The sequence below is a fragment of the Pelophylax lessonae genome (assembly GCF_965119305.1).
Source record: "Pelophylax lessonae genome assembly, chromosome: 1".
NCBI classification, from domain to species: domain Eukaryota; kingdom Metazoa; phylum Chordata; class Amphibia; order Anura; family Ranidae; genus Pelophylax; species Pelophylax lessonae.
Window position 1 is genome coordinate 722,879,437 of NC_138768.1, and position 25,529 is coordinate 722,904,965.

The 25,529-nt window shown below is 41.3% G+C and overlaps 1 protein-coding gene across 7 annotated transcripts in view; it reads right to left on the reverse strand.

Annotated features, from left to right (window-relative positions):
• Positions 1 to 25,529, reverse strand: part of FAT1 (FAT atypical cadherin 1) — a 430,056-nt gene that overhangs the window by 205,166 nt on the left and 199,361 nt on the right. For all 7 annotated transcript variants that reach the window (XR_014225403.1, XM_082261039.1, XM_082261043.1 and 4 more), the window contains exon 3: positions 10,192 to 10,506. Coding sequence is in view for 6 of the 7 variants with exons in the window: in XM_082261039.1 (XP_082117165.1) it covers positions 10,192 to 10,506 (315 nt within the window). In the remaining variant the exon portion in view is untranslated. The remainder of the gene's footprint in view (positions 1 to 10,191; positions 10,507 to 25,529) is intronic.

The window sequence follows — 25,529 nt, forward strand, 5'->3', positions numbered from 1 at the left end:
CTGAAGATTGCTTAAAATCCCTAAAATATTATACATTCTCCGGAAGCAGAGGCTTTAGAGAATACAATGTTGGTAGTTACAATTTTTTATGTCACATGATATTGGCGAAACAGTTTTCAAATGGAAGAAATATAAAATAACCATCAATCGCCCTCGGTCTGGAGCTCCATGCAAAATTTTGCCTCATGGGGTAAGGATGATCATGAGAAAAGCGAGGGATCAGCCCAGAACTAAACGGGAGGAGCTTGTGAATGATTATAAGGCAGTTGGGACCACAGTCACCAAACAAACTATTGGTAACAATATGCTGTATCCTCCTAGGTGAGTATACATGTTTATTTTTTTTAAATCCTTGAAAAAGATTGAAATCCTTCAGTGCCCGCAAGGTCCCCCTCCTCAGGAAGGCACATGTACAGGCCCATCTTAAGTTTGCCAATGAACATCTAAATGATTCGGAGAAGGATGGGAGAAAATGCTGTGGTCAGATGAGACCAAAATTGAGCTCTTTGGCATTAACTCGACTTGTTGTGTTTGGAGGAAGAAAAATGCTGACTATGACTCTATGAATACCATCCTTACAGTCAAGCACGGAGGTGAAAACATTATGCTTTGGAGCTGTTTCTCTACTAAAGGTACAGACCGACTTTGCCACATTAAGGGGCCAATGGACGGGGCCATGTATTGTAAAATCTTGGATGAAAACCTTCTTCCCTCAGCCAGAACACTGAAGATGGGTCGTGGATGGGTCTTCCAGCATGACAATGACCCAAAACATACCGCCAAGGCAACAAAGAAATGGCTCAAGAAGAAGCACATTAAGGTCCTGGAGACCCTAATTCTATTGAGAATTTATGGAGAGAGCTGACATTTCAAGTTGTCAAGCTACCTTAAGGATTTAGAGAAGATCTGTAAAGAAGAGTGGACCAAAATCCCACCTGAGATGTGTGCAAACCTGGTAACCAACTACTAGAAACGTCTCCCCTCTGTGCTTGCCAACAAGGGTTTTTTTCACCAAGTACTAAGTCATGTTTTGCTAGGGGATCAAATATTTATTTAACTTACCGAACTGACACTCAATTTATAACATTTGTATCCTGTGTTTTTTTCTGGATTTTTGGTTGATATTCGGTCTCTATCTTTTAAAATACACCTATGATAAAAAAAACTTTAGACCCTTCATTTCTTTGTAAGTGGGCAAACTTACAAAATTTACAGGGGATCAAATAATTATTTTCCCCGCTGTACATGAATTATCTGCCCTTACTCAAGCTAGTCATGGCCCAAAATGCTAGGGGGTGTTTTTCTAAGTAATTCCTAAAGCATGAAGGCATAGATAGATGGGTGGGATTGTTCTGAATATTAAAAACAAGTTAAACAATGTTTTTGGTTTGTGGTGCTCAGATTCAGTGTAGTTCTGTTTTAATTCACTAGTAATTAATACCTTATGTTACAGTAAGGTTACTCATTTCAAAAAACAAACCAGCTCTTTGTTCATTTCTTTGTTCTCTTGTTGTGACGCAACGCGTTGGGAGAAGCCATTTGACGTCACTTCTGGTCCACGGCCGAGACCGGAAGTTATCGGAGATTACCGCTGTGAGCGGCTGTTACCCTGCTATGCTGTTCATTCCTTATTGAAATGTGAGTTTTTACTATGTTTTATAATAAATATACGTGAATTTACTACACTATGAAGTCCCTTCCTCTGTCTATGGTTTGAGTTCAAACCTTACCAGGATCCCTTACCCATTGGATGATCGTTACTGGCTGTCTAACTAAAGGAATTGAGGAGAAAAGAAACAGTGACCCCCCCCCTTCTTGGTTCCCGGAAAGTGGAGAAATTATCTGCAGCTGGGATCACACTGCTAACTATTACAAACGCTCTTTATGAGTGATGTGGAGGTGAGCGGCCATTTCACTTACTTATGGATAAATGCTCACAATTTGGTGATCTAGTTTCCCGCACTACCGGCAACATGTGAAAACACCACCACCCATTTCTAATTTATCTCTCTTACTTGAGAGTGCACAAACTTTTATGCATTTCTTTATGCACAAGGGCATTTTTTTACTGATCTACTTATTGTTATCCCTTCTTTTTAAGGGTGGTTCAGCACTGTTTTTACACTGTTTTATTTACATATTTTTTTGGTTGTCTATTATTACCTTACACAGTGCACTTTTAATCTTGACTTCACCCTTTAACTGCTACTTCTATGTTGTAGCATTGTCTTATTAATGGTATTTTCTTTTATGTTATACCTTTTCTGATCATTATTTTACTTGATCATTTCAGCACAGTGCACTTTAGATTCACTGTCACCCTCTAACTGCTACGTTCACGTTCTAGCATATACTTTTATAGTGTCAAGTGAAGTTTTAACTCTGTTTACACATTTTTATCTTTACATTTATTAATATTATCTACGATCACCGTTAGCACCGTGCACTTTTAGCCTCACCATTATCTTGTATTGGCATCCTCACTTGTCGATCATTTTCTGCCTATACATATTTATTGCTGAATTTACATCACCCGTGTGATTTTTATGATTCCCTGCAATTTTATATAATATCTGTAGCTTTATTGATACCTATGAGATTTATATTTGTGATGGATTAGCGCCGATTTATATATGCTATTTTTGTATGTGGAGACGCTACAGAAAATTGGCTGCTTGTCATATTTTGTCACATTTTTCTATTCTCCACGCACTACATCTTGCTATATGGTTAGCGCTTAGGTCTCTCCCTACCTCTCTTTATTTAACTTACCGCACTGAAACTCAATTTATAACATTTGTATCATGTGTTTTTTTCTGGATTTTTGGCTGATATTCTGTCTCTATCATTTAAGATACACCTATGATAAAAACTTTAGACCCTTCATTTCTTTGTAAGTGGGCAAACTTACAAAATTTACAGGGGATCAAATAATTATTTTCCCCGCTGTACATGAATCATTTGCCCTTATTTAAGCTGGTCATGGCCAGAAATGCTAGGGGGTGTTTTCTAAGTAATTCCTAAAGTATGGAGGCATAGATAGATGGGTGGGATTGTTCTGAATATTAGAAAATAATTAAATGATTTTTTTGGTTTGTGGTGCTCAGATTCGGTGTAGTTCTGCTTTCATTCACTAGTAATTAATACTTTATGCTACAGTAATGTTACTCATTTAACAAAACAAACCAGATCTTTGCAAAAATGCCCACCTCTGTTGGGCAACAGGTACACTTTAAAAACGACCTCTTTTTATCTTCCTGCTAATCATCTAAATTACAGCTCCATGAAACTTCATCTCTCCATCAATCTGAAAATTAAAGTGTGAGGAACGCTGTATACTGCAAATAGCTCGTCCCGAGATTGCAGCTTTCAGTCAGAATTATATAGCTAATAAATCAGAGCATTACTCATCCTTGCAGCATCCCTAAGCATTTTATGAAGAACCAACGAGGATTTAAGTTCACTAGCATTTGTTGTTTCCTTTTGAACATAATATTCTAGGCATACCTTAAATTATGAATAAACATTGAAATGCACTTGAGAATGCATTACACGCCTCAGTGCTTTCTGTATACTTGATTTTAAACCTAAATTAAAGCCAATTCAACAGTGAGCGTCGAGAGGTGCCAGGAATCTGAAGCTTTGCTTCTGCAAAGACTGATTTATGTTTGTAGAGCAACAAAGGCGGTTAAGTGTCTGTTGCTGTACAAGGATTGTCTTTTTCATCTATAGGTCTACAACAACTCGGGATTATTGATATGAAAAGAACGAAACGCGTTTAATTAAAGTCACGCCAGCTTTCTTTCTGCAAGTGAAATTAGCATTCGATGGGAATCTGATCTTTATCTTTCTGACCGTATAGGCAAACATTTCTTAGCTATAGATCCTGCAATATGTCCATACTTTCAAATACACAGTATAGTTATTTTTAAGTCAAACCATTTTTTTTTTTTTGTAAGTTTTGGAAAGAGCTTGGAATTAGAACCCCTATCTGCTTTTGTTACTGCTGTCCTTTCACTTACTGTCGTGGTGACAATGGCTTCCACAGACAGGAAACTAGAGAAAATCTGCTAGCAGGACACAGACCGCAATAAAAATGTGACAGCTTCTAGCCTGGACTTACTATATTAATAAAAAAACATTTTTTATTTAAGTCTGTGCTGCTGTTGCAGATTTTTCCCCTCACTGTCTGGTGAACCTGCTGTTACTGTGACAGTTAGACCGACTGCACAGGGATGTACTTAAATTCTCCCATCTTGGCCAGATCATTCTCCCAAGAACTGGCAGAAAAATCTAGCATAAAATATACTCCTTTCTGGCCTCCTTCACGTGGCCATAAAAAAAATGCATATACAAGTGCTTTTTGATTAAGGATCGGAATGCAGCTGCATTGTTTTCAAGGGAGCCATTCACACAGGCACATTAACATGAGCTGCTTTCAGATCTGTAACACAGAAACCAAAAACCTGCATCTAAGAACACGTGCTGCATGTATATGTGTTTGTAAGCATATAAATTAAAAAGTCTAAACTAAGGGGATTATAATTTATCACAAAAACATTATGTACGCTTTGTCGTCTTTACGCATTCAAAATAAGCGCGTCTATATGCAAGTGTTTAAGGTCCCTTTCACACAGGCACCTCCGCTTGACGGACTACGCTTGCTCAGCGGGGGGATCGCTCTGCTGATCCCCGCTGAGCAGGCAGATGACAGATCCGTCTACACCCACTGTGCAGAGCGGAGAAGGACACTGTCCCGCTCTCCCCTTTGGAAAATTCGGGTGAAAATGAAACGCCTGTCCGTTTTCACCCGATCATATCCGATCCGATCCACTAGACAAATGGAAAATAGGACCACCATCCATATAAATTTCTTGTCCAGCGCTGCCATCTGCAGTGTGAGCAGCTGAAGCCGTAGCGTCCCTCTTCATGTCCCTCTTCCTGGATGTCGGAGTCCCAGAATGCCATGCTCGTCACTACCGGGGCAGGCGCGTCATCCCGCAGCTGGTTCTGCGCATGCCCAGAAGCCGTTCTAATTATTTTAACAGGGAATGACACGCCTGCGCCGGAAGTGACAAGGGACACCGGTGCAGGCGCATTGACTCCTGGGATTAATGATGCTCTTCTCCCAGGAGTCAATGCAATGGAGGAAGTGACGTCAGGGGCCGCGGCCACATATGGAGGAAGAGGAAGGAAGGTAAGTTAATTTTCATTAAAAATAAGGTAAGTGAAACAAAAAAAAAATTATAATTATCCAATTCTTCTTTTTTTTAATCTAACTGATGGTGTAAAGTGAAAAAATAGGGTAGAACTCCGCTTTAAGGAGGGCAGTGGAGGAAAAGGATAGATGATCTTAAACTGGATTTCCACCCTCCCCACTCTTTGTTCACCCCCTGCATACCCTGTTGCAGGTTCGGATACTCACCAGCCCAGCAGATCCAGCTTTGTCTTACAGAATCCTCTCAGAATTCCGGCCCTGCTAATTCCCCACCACCATCTTCTATGACATCATTAAGACGACCCCCTGGCTTTTTTCTGGGTTCAGCCTCTTGGTCTCGCAATAACGTACCGCTGAACCCACCCCCCTCCATCTTTCTCAATGAAGGGCTATGCCTCCAAGGATATGGGACGTGAATATCCCAGGAGGCACAGTGAGAATAATGCACATAATGGGGGGGCAGAACAGAACCTTTACATTAAAAAAAAGGAAGGTAAAAAGGGTAAATAAAAAAGAGCGCTCTGTGTGTAGTGGTGCCTCCTGGGGCATGTGACCTGTTCGAGAAGGTTGCAGGTTGGTGGGGGGATGAACCTCTGTTCAAAAAAAATGGGGGGGAAGGGGGACTCTAAGGTTTTTTGCACCTGGACTCGTCACAGCTGCTGTGCCGTGTCGTAAAATACCTGTGGCTTTCTGTCGCCTAGGGCGCCGCATATGACACATGAATGGCAGTACAAAGCTGTACTCAGGTAAAGACTGATGGTTTCTGCACTGGCGTTTAACCACACATGTGCGTATAGCCTTTCTTCCCAAATGCGCTACTGTTACATTTGGGGATAGGCGCCGAAAGCCCATATGTGGGTAAACGCCAGTGCAAAAGCATTTATCCGAACATGACTGCCTTCAAAGAGGCAAGGATTTTACACCTTATCACATAAGAGCTGGTAACTGTCTGTGTGCATGAGTCCTAACAATGTGATTGTATAATCTCCTTTAGATATACAATGAATTATGTAGGATATGAAAGGGTTGTTCAGGAATGCCTTTATATTACTTAGTTTCGGTAAATTTTAAAGTAAATTGTATAGAATTTGTATAATGTCTAATATCTTAACCACTTGCCGACCGCCGCAAGTACATATACTGCGGCGGTCAGCCCCTCACAGGCAAAGTGACGTACCGGTACGTCACTAGCCCGTGAGGCTCTGGGGAGCGAGCGCGCGCTGCCAGAGGCGCGGTCACGGACCCCCCCCCCCCGCGCGTGTGAGCGGCGGACCCGATGTCCGCCGATCACTCACGATCGTCCGTGACAGCGGGAGAAAGGCAGGCGGCTAGTGTAAACAAGCCGCCTGTCATTCTCCCCTGTGTAGGAACAGTGATCATACGGTTCTACTATGTAGGGCCGTTGATCATTGTTCCTACACCTCAAGCCACAGCCAATCTCAGTTAGAATCACGCCCCTAGGGACACACACAGCCCCTCCCTCTCAAAAAAAGTTACCCCCTTCACTACCAGTGTCATTTTACAGTAACAGTGCATATGTATAGCACTGATTACGGTAGTAATGTCACTGGTAACCCCAAAAGTATCAAAAATGTCAGTCAAGGGTCCGATCTGTCCGCCCCAATGTTGCAGTCCCGTAAAAAAAAAAAAAAATCGCAGATCACCGCCATTACGCGTTAAAAAAAAAAAAACAACAAAAATTACAAAAATCTTTCCCTTTGTTAGTAAACGTGATAACTTTTGCGCAAACCAATCAAAATACGCTTTTTGCGATTTTTTTTACCAAACATATGTAGCATAAAACAAATTGGCAGAAAATGTTAAAAAATTTAGATTTTTACATTTTTTTGGGGGGAATTTCATATAAAAAAATTTGAAAAATATTGTTATTTTTGCAAAATTGACGCTCTTTTTTTGTTTATAGCGCATGATCAAAAAAATCGCACAGGTGATCAAATGCCACCAAAAGAAAGCTCTGTTTGTGGGAAAAAAAAGGACGTCAAATTCGTTTAGGTATAGCGTCGCACGACTGTGCAATTGTCCGTTAAAATCACACAGTGCCGAATCGCAAAATACCCCCTGGTCAGGAAGGGGGTAAAATCTTCCGGGGCTTAAGTGGTTAATGAAGCCCTAGAAGTAAAAATATATATTAGGGGTGGAGGGAATTGTTATTGCAAAGGGACTCCTTGTTGAAGAAAGGGGCATGAACCCTGAAATGAGTCAGCAGTCTAACTATTTGTCTCTGGGACTTACCACTATTGCGCTCCGGCTAGAGCATATCTGTTTGGCTTACTAACTTTTGTTTGCATGTGGATTCAATAAAAAAGATTTATGGTAATGCACGAGGTGGTTGCACCCTCCTGTGTGTTTTTTTTTGCAGGGACTCCTTGGTGACTTTGTCCCCCACTCCGTCTAACAGCATATCATTGATAATATTACACTCATAAATAGAATCAAGCACAAAAAACCTTAATAAAACACAGGCAGATTTTCTTGCTCATGACACGTTCAGCGAACACAAACACAGAAATACAAGAAAGTAAAGTTTAATCATCAGCAGCGTGGAGCGAAGTTCTGTCTTTCAAAGTGAAAATAAACAGCATGATATGTCCTCCGTGGTTGAGGCTGAAAACAAAACAACCGCTGCTAATACAAGAGGCTTTCTGGGCAAAAGACATAAGCTGATATTTTGCGCATTTCCCACTGAGTACAAATGACACAGGTGACCTTTAAATTCATGTGTTCATTGAACAGGATTTCACAAGCTGCCTGAAATTGTTCTGAAGCATTTTACACTTCAGCAGTCCTGTCAGGGACATGGAGGACTTGGGCTGCCCATTGCATCCTTGTAAGCGGAATCTCCAAACTCATACACAAGAAGAAACTTAGAAAACACTTCCATCTAGAATATAGCTCCCCAAATAATGAAAACACAAGAGGTGACTAAAAACATAAGAACGTAGTGGTAATATTTATAGTTATACTATTAACCCATGGCATTTTCTAAAAGTGCAAATGGCGGGAGACCTGGAGGTAAAAGAATTTGGAAAAGTGGGCACGTCTTCATTACACTATGGCAGGCATCACTAAATGGCGGACCGCGGTCCGGGTCCGGACCCAGAAAATGTCTCATCCGGACCCCTGCAGTCCTACCCTTTAGATTTGTTCTGCCCACGGCCATTCTCACAGAGCCAACAGCTGGAGGCAGGACAGCTATAGACAGAGGGCAGGGGCTACCCAAGTTAACAAGCAGATGATTGGTTGCGAGGATACAGGGCGGTCATCACACAAAAATGCGATTCGGACCTCTGCTGGAATAATATTTTACTGACTGGACCTTTGTGAATTTTAATTCAATACCCCTGCACTATGGTGTTGATTTACTAAAGGCAAAAAGATTGTGCATTTTGAAAATTGCAGTTGCAAATTGCAAGTGCAGTTGCCCCAGAGCTTAGTAAATAAGCAGAAGCTCTGCCAACTTCCATAATCCAAACATGCTGCTTTTTTTTATTTTTCTTCCACGTGATTGGGTACTCTTTGCAAAGTGAAGCCTTACCTAATTTACTAAGTCCTGGAGCAACTACACTTTGCAAAGTGCACAGTATATTCGCCTTTAGTAATTCAACCCCTATAACTAACGAAGCAGGGTGTTAAAAATGGTGTATGTTCAGCTCATGTAAACTGTGGTCCGTCGGTAGCCCATTCAAAATGTGAGTTAACGTTTATGTGAATTCAGTAACCCAACACATGGGACTGATGTAAAGGGGGCCCTCAAAAGATGAACCCCATTCTTTAATGTATGAGTTTGTTGCACTGGTAAATTTTCTTGACACTTACATACAAAATATGCAAAATTGAGTTTACCATAAGCTCTTCAGCCCTTTTTAACAAATCAAAATAAATGGAAATTACTAGATATATGGAATTTGCTACCCGTATACACCTGGCTTCTGGTGTCCACAAGGTGCACAGAAATAATAAAACCAAGAGCTGCCATTGTAAGGCAATCGGCAATCGTGAATGAGGCTTTCCAGTCTTTACCATGTGCCAAAACTACGCACATTTGTGTACATGTAGTTATGGAATGTGTAAGAGGAATTTCATACAATAAATGTATTTATATTGTTATCTGCGCCATCTATCAGTATGGTCCTTTTGTAAATGTAGCCATAAATACCTTGATCCTGGTGGGGTGATAATCTGTTTTAGAAGCACTCACTATAACAGGAATTTTCCAGGTTGTTAGTAAATGTCTTGGGAGGTGGTTCAATTAGGAGGAATCCAGGGACCCATGACTAAGGGGGTGGGGCGAAACATGTTGGGGGTGTGCCCTGGACGGAGTCTAGGCTGAGGCTGCTTCCAATCTTTACATTAGAGTGTTGTATAATGGTGCTTCTTGTTCTTCCTCATTGACTTCTATGGGGCTGAGACAAGCTCTTTCTCTGCCTACGCTCACAGTGGTTGTCAGCATATAAAGACCTACTAGAGCTTGAACCTTAATTTCTTTGTATGGGGTCAGAGTAAAATTGTAGGCATCAGTTCTAGAGAGAGTTTGGATGGTGCTGGACAACCATCATGTACTCTTAGGATCTGCCAGGGCTATTCAAGATGGAGGCCCTAATGGCACTGGAATATGCCTGAGCCCTGTGCACAGAGATTGGTGCATTCAGTCCCAGCTATCCTTTAATATGAAAAAAGCAGTATAATGATTACAATATTCAAACTAGATGCCATGAGCATGTTGGTCAGTGACTTTTTTTGCAAAGACAAAATATCCTAATCTGATTAGGATGTCCTCTGAACAAGAATGCAAATGGCCAACATTTTAGCATAAGCTATATTGGTTAAACTTTTCATACAATACGTTAAAGCATCAAAATGTAATTTAATAAGATTTCCACTCTGGGGTTTTTTTCCTTCTTTCACGATTGTACCAGAATGATACTTGCATACAAAAGTTAAATGGCGCTTACCTGTCTTTGGATTGATTGCAAAGAATCCTTGAGGGTTCCCGCTTGAAATCTTATAGTTCAGCTTGTCGCTGGAGCTGGAATCCGGATCAAATGCCTTAATTTGCACAACCGATAAATCCTTGGGAGAGTTCTCCATAACCTCTGGGTAATACACAGGTTCTGAGGTCTGCGCAGCATTATCATTAACATCTTCGATTTCAATATATAGTTCAATGAAAGATGAAAGGGGAACAACACCTCGATCTGTAGCGTAAACAGTCAGCCAGTAATGAGAAGTCGTTTCACGGTCAAGAGTATCAGCCGTCCGTATAATACCTGAACATTAAAGAAAGACAGAGACAGCAGTTAATGGAAATTTCAGCACTTAAGGTTAAGTATCTTTCAATTTCTAATTGCGCAAAACACATATTAAGTGCAGAGCATAATCAATCAGTGCAGCAATAAAGCCATTCTAATGGAAGCATTTTAAAGTGCCTAAGGCCACAGAGGGAGGCAAAATTACTTGTATCCACTATCTCTGGAGGTGTTTAAACAAAACAGGATTTAGAAACAGCTTGTGGTCAACCCCTTTAAAATGCTATAACATCATGATTTTTACAGCTTTTGGATTAAATCCAGATATTACTTGAAATGAGTGAAAATGAGCCAATTTCTTTAGTTTTCAACTATGTTGGCATCTCCTCAAACAGGTGTAAAGATACCTATAAATACAGTATTACGGAACATACAATCAAGCTTGTCCAACTTTTTGAAATGCAAATCAGGGACACCTATTAGCAAAAGTATGTTGGCATAGGGCACACCCCCTGCCACGCCTTCCGAAAAGGAGAATCGTACAAAAAAATGATTGGGTAAACCTACAAGTGTTTTTTTACCACTACTATTCTTTATACTGGCTTTTGGAATTTACAAATGCAGCAATTTAGAAATTGGATGAAAGGATCAACACTTTTTGATAGAGAAGTAGTGCATTTTATATTATATAGCTTATAGATTATATTATATTAGATTATATTATATAGCTTATAGGTTTTATAGCTCAGACCAATATGAAGGACAAATGAGGAGGAAAGAGGGACTTTAGGGACAGTTGGGAACTATGTGTTTATACTGTATGCCTTTCCCAACACTTTTTGGCCAAGCCATGTTTTAGGAGTCCCCCACAATTACCAGGGGAGGGTGTCAACAGAGCTCTCCCCCTCCCCTCTCTATAGAAACAAGCATAAATGCTCACCCAAAGCAAGCACATATGTCTGTATAATGTTTGCTGGAGTTTTACTGACCCAATTGCTGGATCACCCTCGATAAAGTGGCATAATCATTAACAACATCTGTGGGCACCATGAGTCTGTAATTACCTGCCTTTAAACCTGCTGGCTAGATGATTCATCAGTATGCTGCTGCTCTATCATTGTCTTATCAGCAGGCTAGAGGTGTGTCCATTTCTGGACCAAGTTGTACCGTTTTGAGACAGATATTCAGGACAAAGTTACAATGTCTGTGCAAAGCCGCCTGTCTGACTCACTAATACTTCTCCAATGATACTCTGCCACAAAATACCAGGTGCTTCTAGATATGGAGGCACACGTGACCTAATTTCATGATGCTGTCTTCGGACCTAGCAGCTGATTGCTAGACTTGAACTCTATCAATCACATGATGGAAGGGATGATGTCACTGCTCCCCCTATATTCTGACACCAACCGATACCAGGAATGTTTGAGAAAGGAACGATGGAAGAGTGCTGGAAAGGCGAGTATTAGATGGTCAAGTGGAGGGGTGGCCTTTCCACAGGCACTGAATGAGCAAAATATCAGTGTCTCTTAACTTAATTTGAGGTCAAGAATTAATTTAGGCTTTTTACCATAGGTTATTGGGTAACCAGCCTGGCTGAAAGTTATAACTTTCTTGACAGATAAGACAGTCTGATTATTTTTTCAGTTGTCTACTTATCTGCTCGTCTTGGCTCAGCTTTAACTGAAAGTCCATTACACCAACGATGTACCGATGAACCAATGAAAAAAGCCAAGATTACAACAGTTAATGATTTGCAAAAAAATGGCTTAGCAGCAATCATCCTTAAAGTAATATTAAAGCTTTGTGTTTTTTTTTTTTTTTTTAAATAACAAAGATGTTATACTTACCTGCTCTGTGCAGTGGTTTTGCACAGAGCAGCTCTGATCCTCATCTTTTCGGGTCCCCTGCTGGCACTCCGGGTTCCTCCCCCTCGAGCAGTGCCCCCTGAGAAGGCCACTTGCCCTGGGGGCACTGATGTGTGCTTGCTCCCGAGTCACTGCTCTATGCATCCACAAGACACATAGAGCCACGGCTTGGCCCCGCACCTCGATCTCTCCTCATTGGCTCACTGGCTGTGATTGTCTGCAGTGGGAGCCAATAGTCTCCTGCTACTTTGTCAGCCAATGAGGAAGAGTCCCCATACGACTAAGGCTATCGTGAACATCGCTGGATCAGGTGAAGTCCAGGTAAGGATTGGGGGGGGGGGGCTGGGGGGAGCCGTTGCACACAGAAGGTGTATTACCTTCATGCATAGAATTTAGCCTTTAGAACCACTTTAAGGTTTCCATTGATGAATCAAAAACTTGTCATTTTGATCCTTCTCTGGCCATTCTCATTCCTGAGAAGTTGATTTATTGATTGACTTCTCACAAACTTTTTTTGGAGTAGCGCTGCAGCCAACTAGAGGAGGAGGAAGAGTCCCCGCTCTCAGAATACAATAATGCAGTGTGGAGGATTCCTCCATCCATCTCGCTTGTGTGGATCGGGAAATCTGTTCAGTTTTTTTGATCAGCCTATTAGCTGATTGCTTTAAAACTGATCAATGTATGGGCAGCTTTACTTATTAACATTTATGGGCACTGCAATAACCAAAAGCAACCAGTCAGATTTAAACCCCTGTTTTATGTGCACACTTCAATCTGATTGGTAATAAAGGTATTTCCAAGCTTACTATGCTCATGTTCACTGCCCTTACACTACTTCTTTCTTCCCCAGCAAACACTCATTCTGCTAATCTACCTGATCAGTGGTCTCCAAACCATGGCCCAGGAGCCAGATGAGGCCCTTTGCTTGCTTTTATCTGACTCTTGGGGCACTATTTCATTCACTGATACCTACAATGGGGCATAATTACCCCCCCCCCCACTGACACCAAAGAAGAGGCCATATTCCCCCCAGTGACACCAACCATGCGGCACAATTCATCTCAATGACACCAACAGTTGGGCCCAATGACATCAACGATTGGGCACAATTCCTCCCAATGACAAAAAATATGTTTTTTCCCACTGATGTCCGGAACTTTTCTACTCCCAAAGGCCTCAGTCCAAGCCCCCTAAAGTCTGAAGGGCAGTGAACTGGCCCCTTGTTTAAAAAGTTTGGAGACCCCTGGCCTAAATAAATTTTATTGTTGGGTTCCTGGAGTTATCAGGCACATATTAAAAGAAGGGCACAGGTTAGATTCATTTACATTTTCATTTTACTATAAAATCACTGGCAAAAAAAAAAAAGATAAAAATATTCTAATAATTACTTTTAGGGATTTAGGTTATAATAATTGTTTACTCTTCTTATTTTGAGCAAATTTGTAATTAATTTATTATTTATAACCACCTATAGACTATAACTGAAATTAGTGTATAAACCAAATAAGAACTGGCATATTCATTAGACTTTAGGCATGTCACAAAGGAATTTAATAAACAACTTTGTGACTATACTAATAATGAATGAAATCTACTATTCACAAAGGCAGGAAAACACCAATTGTACCAATATCTGTCATTTTGAAAGTCTTTATTAATTCAAGAGATCAGGGAATTACCAAGTTTTCAAGATCCCAATGTGTTAAGTATGGTGATGGTTTTATCTTTACTCTGTACCCCCCAATCTGGAAATCTTCTTCTGAAAGTTCAGGTTCTGGCATGCAGCCAGCTGGTTGTCGAGGAAATCCCCATAAACATCTATTGGACTGAAACCTAATTCTCCCTGGCTGCAGAACACTGTTCAGAGGAAGTATGCCGAGACTAGAACTTGGCAGCTGAAGTGCTATGGATTGTGACACAAAACGTAGTCTAAAACACAATTATATTACTCATTTCCCTTGGTCCATAAGCCTTGTGATCCTGGAGATCTTACTTATATTCATAAAAATACAGAACTGACAAACTTCAGGCATATTCAATATGGTCAACAGCTAAAACTAAAGTGCAGAGGGACCAATCAGAATATGTATACACATACCCTATATATATATATATATATATATATATATATATATATATATATATATATATATATATATATATATATATATATATATATATACAGTGAGGGAAAAAAGGTATTTGATGCCCTGTTGATTTTGTAAGTTTGCCCACTGACAAAGAAATGTTCTGTCTATAATTCTAATGGTAGGTTTATTTAAACAGTGATTTGCATTTTAATGAGTGAAATAAGTATTTGATCCCCTATTAATTAGCAAGATTTCTGGCTCCCAAGTGTCTTCTATACAGGTAACGAGCTGAGCTCTCTTAAAGGGAGTGCTCCTAATCTCAGCTTGTTACCTGTATAAAAGATACCTGTCCACCGAAGCAATCAATCAATCAATCAGATTCCAACCTCTACACCATGGCCTAGACCAAAGAGCTGTCCAAGGATGTCAGGGACAAGACTGTAGACCAATACAAGGCTGGAATGGGCTACAAGATGGGCAGCTTTGTGAGAGGGTGACAACAGTTGGTGCAATTATTTGCAAATGGAAGAAACACAAAATAACTGTCAATCTCCCTTGGTCTGGGGTTGCATGCAAGATCTCACCTCGTGGAGTTTCAATAATCATGAGAACGGTGATTCTGAGGAATCAGCCCAGAACTACGCGGGACACTCTTGTCAATGGTCTCAAGGCAGCTGGGACCATAGTCACCAAGAAAACAATTGATAACACACTACGCTGTAAAGGACTGATATCCTCCAGCGTCCACAAGGTCCCCCTGCTCAAGAAAGCACACGTACAGGCCCGTCTAAAGTTTGCTAATGAACATCTCAATAATTCAGAGGAGAACTGGGTGAAAATGTTGTGGTCAGATGAGTCCAAAATCAAGCTCTTTGGCATCAACTAAACTTGCCATGTTTGGAGGAGGAGAATGCTGCCTATGACCCTAAGAACACCATTCCCACCGTCAAACATGGAGGTGGAAACATTATGCTTTTGTGGTGCTTTTCTGCTAAGAGGACAGGACAACTTCACTGCATCAAAGGGACAATGGACGGGGCCATGTACCGTCAAATCTTGGGTTAGAACATTCTTCCCTCAGCCAGGGCGTTGAAAATGGGTCATGGATTGGTATCCCAGCATGACAATGACCAAAAACACAAAGCCAAGGCAACAAAGGAGTGGCTCAATATGAAGCACAATAATGTCCTAGAGTGGCCAGACCTTAATCCCATAGAAAATATGTGGAGGGAGCTGAAGGTTCGAGTTACCAATCGTCAGCCTCAAAACCTTAATGACTTAGAGAGGATGTGCTAAGAGGACTGGGTAAAAACCCCTCCTGAGAGGTGTGCAAACTTAATGGCCAACTACAAGAAACATCTGACCTCTGTGATTGGCTGCCAACAAGGGTTTTGCCACCAAATACTAAGTCATGTTTTGCGAAGGGGTCAAGTACTTATTTCACTCATTAAAATGAAAATCGATTTATTACTTTTTTGAAATGCGTTTTTCTGGATTTTTTTGGTTGTTATTCTGTTTCTCACTGTTAAAATAAACCTACCATTAAAATTATAGACTGATCACTTCTTTGCCAGTGGGCACACGTACAAAATCAGCAGGGGATCAAATACTTTTTCCCTTCACTGCACAGTATACACTATATAATTTTTTTTTTTTCTAAAAAGATGAAATCTACAGTTCTAACTAGTTCAGACGCAGACAAGCCAGATCAAGTCTGTCCAATCTCTCTTGACAGTCTTGTTTCCTATTTTAATCCCCCGCTCTGACTCATATCTGACAATTAAACAACCTAAGGGTTTCCATCAGCCTTCCTGTTTTCATCAGATGCCCGCCCTGATCCACAAACTGCAAGCTGATACATTTGTGGTTATCCCAGAGTACAAAAACAGGAGCAATGGAGTACCGGCTGTATTTCTTCTTTGCCACAATTTGCTATTTGCACAGTTGGTTACCTTGTATAATACAGTTATAAGTTATTATAAGTTATTGCCTCGCTTTAAGTAAAGCTCCATGGCATTATTGTTGCTGCACAAACCATTTTATTTAATGTTATCCACAAAATAATTTTTGTTTCCTCTGGAAAAAAAAAAAATAATATTACACCAAAATGCTTGATCGAAGAGGAAACAAATCAGGTTTAGCTTCCCTAGCTCTATCCTTAACCTTTGCTGCAGTGAATATTTTATCCATTGTGATAAATTGACCATACATCAAGAAGGGTGGTGTTGAATAATTATTCCTAATCTTCTGAATAATTATTTATTATTTACTATAAACAAATGAATTATAGATTATAAATGATATATTATCTACTATATTTTAATTCATCCTGTGTGGCTACTGCCAGTTATATCAAATTAGATCAAATGTTTTTCGTTATGTATACAAATCTAATTAAATATTATCCAAAATTCTTTTTCTTTCTATAGTTCCAGCTCATCATATATCATATAATATTTGCTAATATATATTTTATCATAAAATATTTATTTTACTCAACAATTTATGATACTGGACAATAGAACATTACATACATGTTTATATATTTATTTTATTGATACTCATTTGTTATCATTAATTACTTATATACACATGCATACATTTTTCATAAAAATGATGCTGCTGTATATTCATTTTTATACATACAGTATTGCTGTATATTTGTTGGAGTTTTTAGTAGTGTCCGCCCACACCTTCCTAATGAAGTGGCCATTGTTAGCTCCAAAAAATATGCTGACAGTGTTTATATGTATTCTAGGGTGAATACAGACCAGTCCTTGATGCAAAAGACTCCATCAAGCATTCTCTTCCATACGAGAGCCCCTACAGATCATTACCATTTTTTAGGACCTCCTCACACATATCGTTCATTGGGATCCAACTGTCCTCCCAGCACAGGGTCATACGAAAAATGTCAGCCTAACTCTGCAAGGGGAAAGAAGTATTGCCCACTGGCCTTTCTACACGTGTTTTTGGTACTTTTTTGCAAATTTTTACAGAGAGAATTTGGAGTAGCCCCATTCATTTGAATGCCCCCATTACTCAAAAACGTGCCAAAGAAGCTCATGTGCCAAATTTTGGCAGTGAGCCAAGCAAGTTTTGCAATGGGAGGTTTTGCATGGTTTTCGTGCATTTTGTTGCGTGGAAAACAAGCCGCAGAGTACATAACTGCTAGCTATGTTTCGGGGGCTATTAGGAAATAATGCCACCGCAAGCACATTGCATGTTTTACCATTTGATTTGCTCATTTACAGCTACGGCCAGATGCGAATGGCACCTATATCTATTGTTGGGTCATTTATAACAAACATAACCGTTTTGTAGATGTGAACACATCTGACACTTTCTAAACAAATACTGTACACTATAATGGCCCATTCACACCAACCCTGTGGGGCATTAAACATATTTAAATTGGCCCGCCCAACACACCACAACAGACCAAGAATTGGGCATGCAGCACTTTTTGCAGGGTGATGTGAATCACAACGCATGTAAAGCTTCCCATAGACCTTCAACCAAAATACTGACCCAATTCCCTTATCCAATCATTCGAGGTGGATGGGGGAATCCTACCCGCTGTCTCAATGTATTCTGACAGTGGGGAGACTTCCTCATTATCAGAATCTACTAATCACCGTTGAAAGTTATAGCCTGCAGCACCAGTCAAGTGAGGAAATTTGACGGGGCGCGTTGTACAGAAGTAGATTGGTAGATTGACCTCTGTACAGCGAATGTGCCATTCAGCCAGTCCCTGCTGAACCAGCTAAATTTTGACCCATGTATGGCCAGCTTTAGCAACTCCACCGCTAATTCGCTGAAAAATGTCCTGTGCTAAGAAATGGGTGGAATTTTAGGGATAATTGCGCATTAAAGTCAATTATTTCCAGTTTATTTACAAGCAGTTTACGTTTATTTTCATTTTTCCTTCAATCAATTGAAAAAATGTATACAGTAGCTTAAGTGTAAAGTATATGGCATAGCTTTTTTTTTTTTTTTTTTGAAAAGAATGGAGAGGGATACAGGGATTTGCAAACCACGGCCCTCCAGCGGTTGCGGAACTACACGTCCCATGAGGCATTGGAAAACTCTGACATTCACAGACATAAATAGACATGATCGGAATTGTAGTTCCTGAACAACAGGAGGGCCATAGTTTGAAGGCCCCTGGATTGGAACATCGATCAGGTTTTTTTTAATGCTGCCTGTGTCCCCTGCTATGGAGGCAGATGTGCAGTCTTTATCCTGAGCCTGGCTGTGTACATCTACTGACATACACAACGTGGCTCGGCCCACCCCGCGCTCTGCTCATAGGATTTGATTGACAGCAGTGTGAGCAAATGGCTCCCACTGCTGCTTTTGTGAGGGAGAGAGCAGAGAGTCGCTGAGACGGGCACAGTGCTGGGTCGAGATAGGACTCAGCGAAGTGTAAAGGAGGGGGTAATACACATATATATAATCCAGTGCTAACACAAACAGGAAATAAGTGGGTTGACATGCTAAACGCTGTTTTCACTTTTCAAGGAAACTTTGCCTCAAAGTAAACCCTTACCTTGTAAAACAATCCATCCAGTTTAACCATTTCTCACCCAACGACATCATATGACTGAGTGGGGATCTCTAAATGATGCCTGCAGCTTCAGTTGGCGATTCCCTGCACCGTAAAAACAATCATAGATGTTGCTCAGCAGCTTGATTGTTTTTAAAAGGTGGTGGGAGGGGACAACCCCCCCACCACCACCCTCCGGTGCTTCTACTGGCTCACCCGTGCGATTGGTGAGCCGGAGAATGAATCAGCCAGCGGTGGCAATTTACAGTAGACCTGACCGAAGACCAGATTGTCCCCGGTCATCTCTATTACCTTAGGAGGCCGGGAGCGACGTTTTGAGTCCATAGCGTCATTTCTGGCCTCGGCAGTTGTAAACACTGCCGCTGCCCCTGCTGGGAAGCAGAGAGTGTTATATATATATATATATATATATATATATATATAATCTTTTAAGCTGTCCACCCTATAGGAGAGATCTGGGTACTTGTTTTCATTCCTTCTAATAAGAATTAAAAAAAAAAAAATCATAAATGTCAAAATATAAAAATAAAAGTAAAATATACAATAATAAAAAAAAAAAAAGAAGTGAACGCATAAATAAATAAATGTCAAAATATAAAAATAAAAGTAAAATATACAATAATGAAAAAAAAAAAAAAAGAAGTGAACGCATATGTACGTCGCACCTGCACACGTGAGGTATCGCCGCAAACCTAAGAATAAGAGAAATAATTCTAGCCCAAGACCTTCCCTCTAACTCTAAACAGGTAACCTGTAAAAACTTTTAAGCATTGCCTACGGAGATTTTTAGGTACCAAAGTTTGGCGCCATTATGCAAAAAAAATTGGGCTAACCCAATTTTTTAATTCATAAAACAGTTTTCTTTAAAAAAAAAAAAAAAAGCATTTGAAAAAAAACTAATAAGGCGTGACATAAAAAGTTGCAACATCCACCATTTTATTCCCTAGGGTCTATGCTAACAAAAAAAATATAATATTTTTGGGGGTTCTGTGTAATTTTCTAGCAAAAAAAAAAAAAAAATGATGATCTTTACATGTAGGAGTGAAGTGTTAGAAGTGACCTGGGTGGTAAGTGATTAAAATAGAAATTAATGGCAAAACATTTATATATACACCTTTTCCCCCCTTTTTATAACTGATCATATACCCTGTTCTTAGCTTCATAAGGAGCTCAGGGAGGAGAAAGAGCAGTACAGTGATCTTCCCAGTGAATGGCTCTGCAGGGGAAGGCATGTCAGCACAAGTCTGATCATTGGTGGAGAGCAGGATGAGTTCTTCGCATAGCTAGAGAACTGACCACGCTGTGCTCTCATGCCTAGTGTGAACAATTTTTGATAGAAAAGCAGAAGGCCTGGCAGGAACACCAGGCAATACAATACAATGAGAATAGGATAGTTTTTCATACAAGTGCATGGTACAGCAGACACATATTAGGAACATGACATGTTGGGTTTAAATATTCTTTAACCACTTGCCCACTGCGCACAGTATATTTACTGCGGCAGTCAGCCCCGGCCAGGCAGAGTGACGTAGATCTACGTCGCTAGCCTGTCACAGGCTTTTGAGCTAATAGCGGGCGCGCGCGCACCCCGGCTCGTTCACAGAGGAGTCCGCGCGTGTGACCGGCGGACCCGATGTCCGCCGGTCACACTACGATCGTCGGTAGAGCGGGAGAAAGGCGGACGGCTTATGTAAACAAGCCGCCTGTCATTCTCCCCTGTGTAAAAATGGAGATCAGACGGTTCTACTATGTAGAACCATTGATCTCTGTTTTTACAATAGGAGACCTGTCCCCCTATAGTTAGAAACACGCCCCTAGGACACACTTAACCCCTCCCTCTCCAATACAGTTAACCCCTTCCCTGCCAGTGTCATTTTTACAGTAACAGTGCATATGTATAGCACTGATTACTGTAGAAATGTCACTGGTACCCCCAAAAGTGTCAAAAATGTCAGTCAAGGGTCCGATCTGTCCGCTGCAATGTCGCAGTCCCGCAAAAAAAAAAACGCAGATCGCCGCCATTACGCATTAAAAAAAAATACAACAAAAATGACAAAAATCTTTCCCTTAGTTAGTAAACGTGATAACTTTTGCGCAAACCAATCAAAATACGCTTTTTGCGATTTTTTTTACCAAACATATGTAGCATAAAAACAATTGGCCGAAAATGTTAAAAAATTTTGATTTAACATTTTTTTGGGGGGGAATTTCATATAAAAAAAAGTAAAAAATATTGTTATTTTTGCAAAATTTACACTGTTTTTTTGTTTATAGCGCATGATCAAAAAATCGCACAGGTGATCAAATACCACCAAAAGAAAGCTCTGTTTGTGGGGAAAAAAAGGACGTGAAGTTAGTTTAGGTACAGCGTCGCACGACCACGCAATTGTCCGTTAAAGTCGCGCAGTAAAAAAAAAAAAATAAATAAATCGCAAAAAACCCCCTGGTCAGGAAGGGGGTAAAATCTTCCGGGGCTTAAGTGGTTAACTTAGTGAATGTGGTGATAATTCACGTTGCAAAGAATACCGAATTACTTGAAGGAACTAACAAAATAACAGTATTTTGGTTTGCACATGGTTAGATGATATAGGTCAGCAGGGTTTTGCACCATACACTAAACAAACGAAAAATTCCCTTGCAAAGTAAAAAGTCTGATGAAAACGAAATTATGCAGCGCTAGCTCAAAACAAAGTGTTAAGTGCTGTGATATAAATACAATAATCAGTATGATCAAATATAAAAAAAGTGCTAAGTGCTTATAAATATCTGAACAGTAACAGATAAATATATAATTAAATATGATAGTGCACAATAAATAAGTGGTTGAAAATAGTCCAAATAAATATTCAGTGCTTGAAAAAATCCTTATAGTGATCCAATTGAAGTGCCAAGGTGCCAAATAATTAAGGTGCTTGCAGTGTGATATGGTGCCCCTCAAGGTTCCCCACTCACCAGATTGCAGATAATCATAGACCTTCAAAGTTATTGCACATTGCCCGGGATCTTTACAGGACCAGAACTTCTCCTATGTAGCCTTGAAAATTGTTTTGGGTCAGCTTCCGCAAACAAACATGGCAGCAGAAGCCATGTGCTCACATCTGTAGGCCAAAGGGCAGACTGCTTCACAAGTGGGCGTATTTATAGGTAAATCAGCCTTTTTTTCACCCAACTTTATTTGTGACAGTACCAAACTGACAAAGCTCACAAACTCTAAAAACGTTCAAAATAACTCTCTTTTTCTCTTGCAGGAAGGGTTCGCATGCGTCGCTGCTCCTGAACAACTGCGCAGAAATGGAAAAACTTTTTCACAAAGTAAAAAGTCTATATGCCTTTAGTAAATCAACCCCAAGCTCCACACTTTCACACCTAAGGGGACAGTACGGGGCTGCTCTAAAATAATTATCATTTCCAGGGCTATATTTAAAAACCCTGGACTATCCCCAGAAATTGTGGACAAATAGGAAACAATAGATTGGGCTAGTTATATTTGGGGGGGGGGGGGAGTCATCCCTACTGGGAGAACAAAGTGATTATTGCTGGCGGCTGGCAATACGTAACACGTAAGATCCAGCAGCCTGCCCATACATGGTTTGAATCTTGGTCGGTTCCTGCTGAGATTTGAACTGTCTATGGATGGCTTAATGTGGTTGTAAATTCAGAAGATTTTTTATCTGAATGCATTTTATGCATTCAGATAAAAAGCCTTCTGTGTGCAGCAGCCGCCCCAATACTTACCTGAGCCCCCTCTCTATCCAGTGTTGTTGCACTGGTGTCTCGCCTGCTCAGGATACCCCTCCTCACTTGCTGAGACATCAGCGCGGCGCCATTGGCTCCCGCTGCTCTCAATCAAAGTTGTCAGCCAATGAGAAGAGAAATGGGGCAGGGCCAGGTCGCGGCACAGTGTCTTAATGGACACACGGAGCTGTGGCTCAGCTCGGGTGTCCCCATAGCAAGCTGCTTGCTGTGGGGGCACTCAACAGGAGGAAGGGGCCAGAAGCGACAGGGAGGGACCCGAGAAGAGGAGGATCGGGGCTGCTCTGTGCAAAACCATTACACAGAGCAGGCAAGTACAACATATTTGTTCTTTTTAACTAAAAAAAAAAAAGAGAGACTTTACAATCACTATGTTTTCTATAAAGAACTATGTTCTGCAAAAAGCAGTGTGTGCTCAGGGTGGGGTCATATCAATGTTTTACATCAGCTCAGTATTTGCACAACCTGACCCAATAGCAGTCTTCAATGCAGATGTGTCATCACCTAACATAAAATTCACATTATTGCATCCTTAGGGCAGAGTGTGTAATAAACATTTATTTCCAGATTATCAAGTACAGAAGAAATAATAAAATAAAGAACATGTAATAACATTTCAATTAACAGCAACTCGAGCTTCCTTCAGTGACTCTACCTTTTATAGTCCTATTTTTTCGGCTCCTATCTCGGTGACAATAAGATAAGGCATTGCAGGGATTCAGGGTCTGCTAGCCTGTGATCATTTAATCGTTATTGCAAAAAAGAAAAAGCAACAACTCTTTTAAGGTGCCTTAAGGCTGAAAAATTATCCCAAATCTGTACCTAGGACGTTTAGTTGAAAAGTCAGGAGGTGTTTAATGACAAAGTTCTGAAAGCTTTTATCTGAAATATGTCAACTGAGAATATTTTGGGGGAGAGAACTAGTCTTTGTGAAAAGAAAAGTGATTGTTCCTGCCCAAAGTAATGGTCAGCAGGCAGGGCTCTGTGGATAAATGGGAAGAGATGATGCAATTAGAGAATCTCGACAGAAACGGCTCCTCAATTCAGCACATTAATTCCAGTCCACCAAATCTTTTGGAGAAAAAAAAGCAGACAGTTTCCACTGTCATCCCCATTTACGCCTATTTTAATAGCTTCAGCTTATTCCTGTCATCCTGCCGCGTCTGTGTCAGAACTTTGGGATGAGTACTATAATTGTTCTACACAGGGAAAAAGGTTTATGGGATAGAGCGCAAATGCCTGCCCTTTTTAACTAATCAGATATATACAGATATGTCAAATGTCACCATAACGAAATCTTATTAGAATGGGTGGATGGTGAACCGCAATACAGAACCTAAAGCTAAAGAGAGGGTGAAATGTTTATGGAGGCATTAGCCAGGGGTGTATTTTGGTTTTGTGCTGCCCTAGGCAAGACCAAAATTAGGCGCCCCCCTCCCCCTCCTATGTAAATTTGTCACACTCCTTCCTTGTTAATGGATGTGACTCTCTCCAAAAATTGAAGGACTACAAGTCCCAGCATGAACCCCTGAGATCTCACGAGAGGGGGGGGTGAGAGGGGGTGGGAGAGAGAGAGAGGGGGTGGGTGAGGGAGGGAGAGAGAGAGGGGGATGAGAGAGAGAGGGGGGGTGACAGAGAGAGAGAGGGCGGATGAGAGAGAGAGAGAGAGAGAGAGAGAGAGAGAGGGCGAATGAGAGAGAGAGGGCAGATGAGAGAGAGTGGGAGGGTGAGAGAGAGGGGGATTAGAGAGAGAGAGGGGGGGGGACAAGAGAGATGGGGAAGAGAGAGAGGGCAGATGAGAGAGGGGGTGAGAGAGAGGGCAGATGAGAGAGAGGGCGGGCAGATGAGAGAGAGAGGGGGATTAGACAGAGAGAGAGGGGATGAGAGAGAGGGGGATGAGAGAGAGGGGGATGAGAGAGAGGGGGATGAGAGAGAGGGGGATGAGAGAGAGAGAGAGGGGGGATGAGAGAGGGGATTAGAGACACAGAGAGAGAGAGGGGGTGAGAGAGAGAGGGGCGGTGAGAGAGAGAGAGAGAGAGAGAGAGAGAGAGAGGGGGGAATGAGAGAGAGAGGGGGGTGAGAATGAGAGAGAGAGAGAGGGGGGTGAGAAAGAGAGAGAGGGGGGGGTGAGAAAGAGAGAGAGAGGGGGGTGAGAAAGAGAGAGAGAGAGAGGATTAGAGACAGAGAGAGAGGGGGTGTGTGAGAGAGAGAGAGAGAGAGGGGGTGTGAGAGAGAGAGAGAGAGAGAGAGAGAGAGAGAGAGGGGGGATGAGAGAGAGAGAGAGGGGATGAGAGAGGGGATTAGAGACACACAGAGAGAGAGGGGGTGAGAGAGAGAGGGGCGGTGAGAGAGAGAGAGAGAGAGAGAGAGAGAGAGAGAGAGGGGGTGAGAATGAGAGAGAGAGGGGGGTGAGAAAGAGAGAACGATGTGTGAGAGAGAGAGAGAGAGAGAGAGAGGGTGTGTGAGAGAGAGAGAGAGAGAGAGAGAGGGGGGGATGAGAGAGAGAGAGGGGGGGATGAGAGAGAGAGGGGGGTGAGAGAGGGAGGGGGGATGAGAGAGGGGGATGAGAAAGAGAGAGGGGATGAGAGAGGGGATTAGAGACAGAGAGAGAGAGAGAGAGAGGGGCAATGAGAGAGAGAGGGGGGTGAGACAGAGAGAGAGGGGGGATGAGAGAGAGAGAGGGGATGAGAGAGGGGGGATGAGAGAGAGAGAGAGAGGGGGATGAGAGAGAGAGAGAGAGGGGGGGGTGAAAAAGAGAAAGAG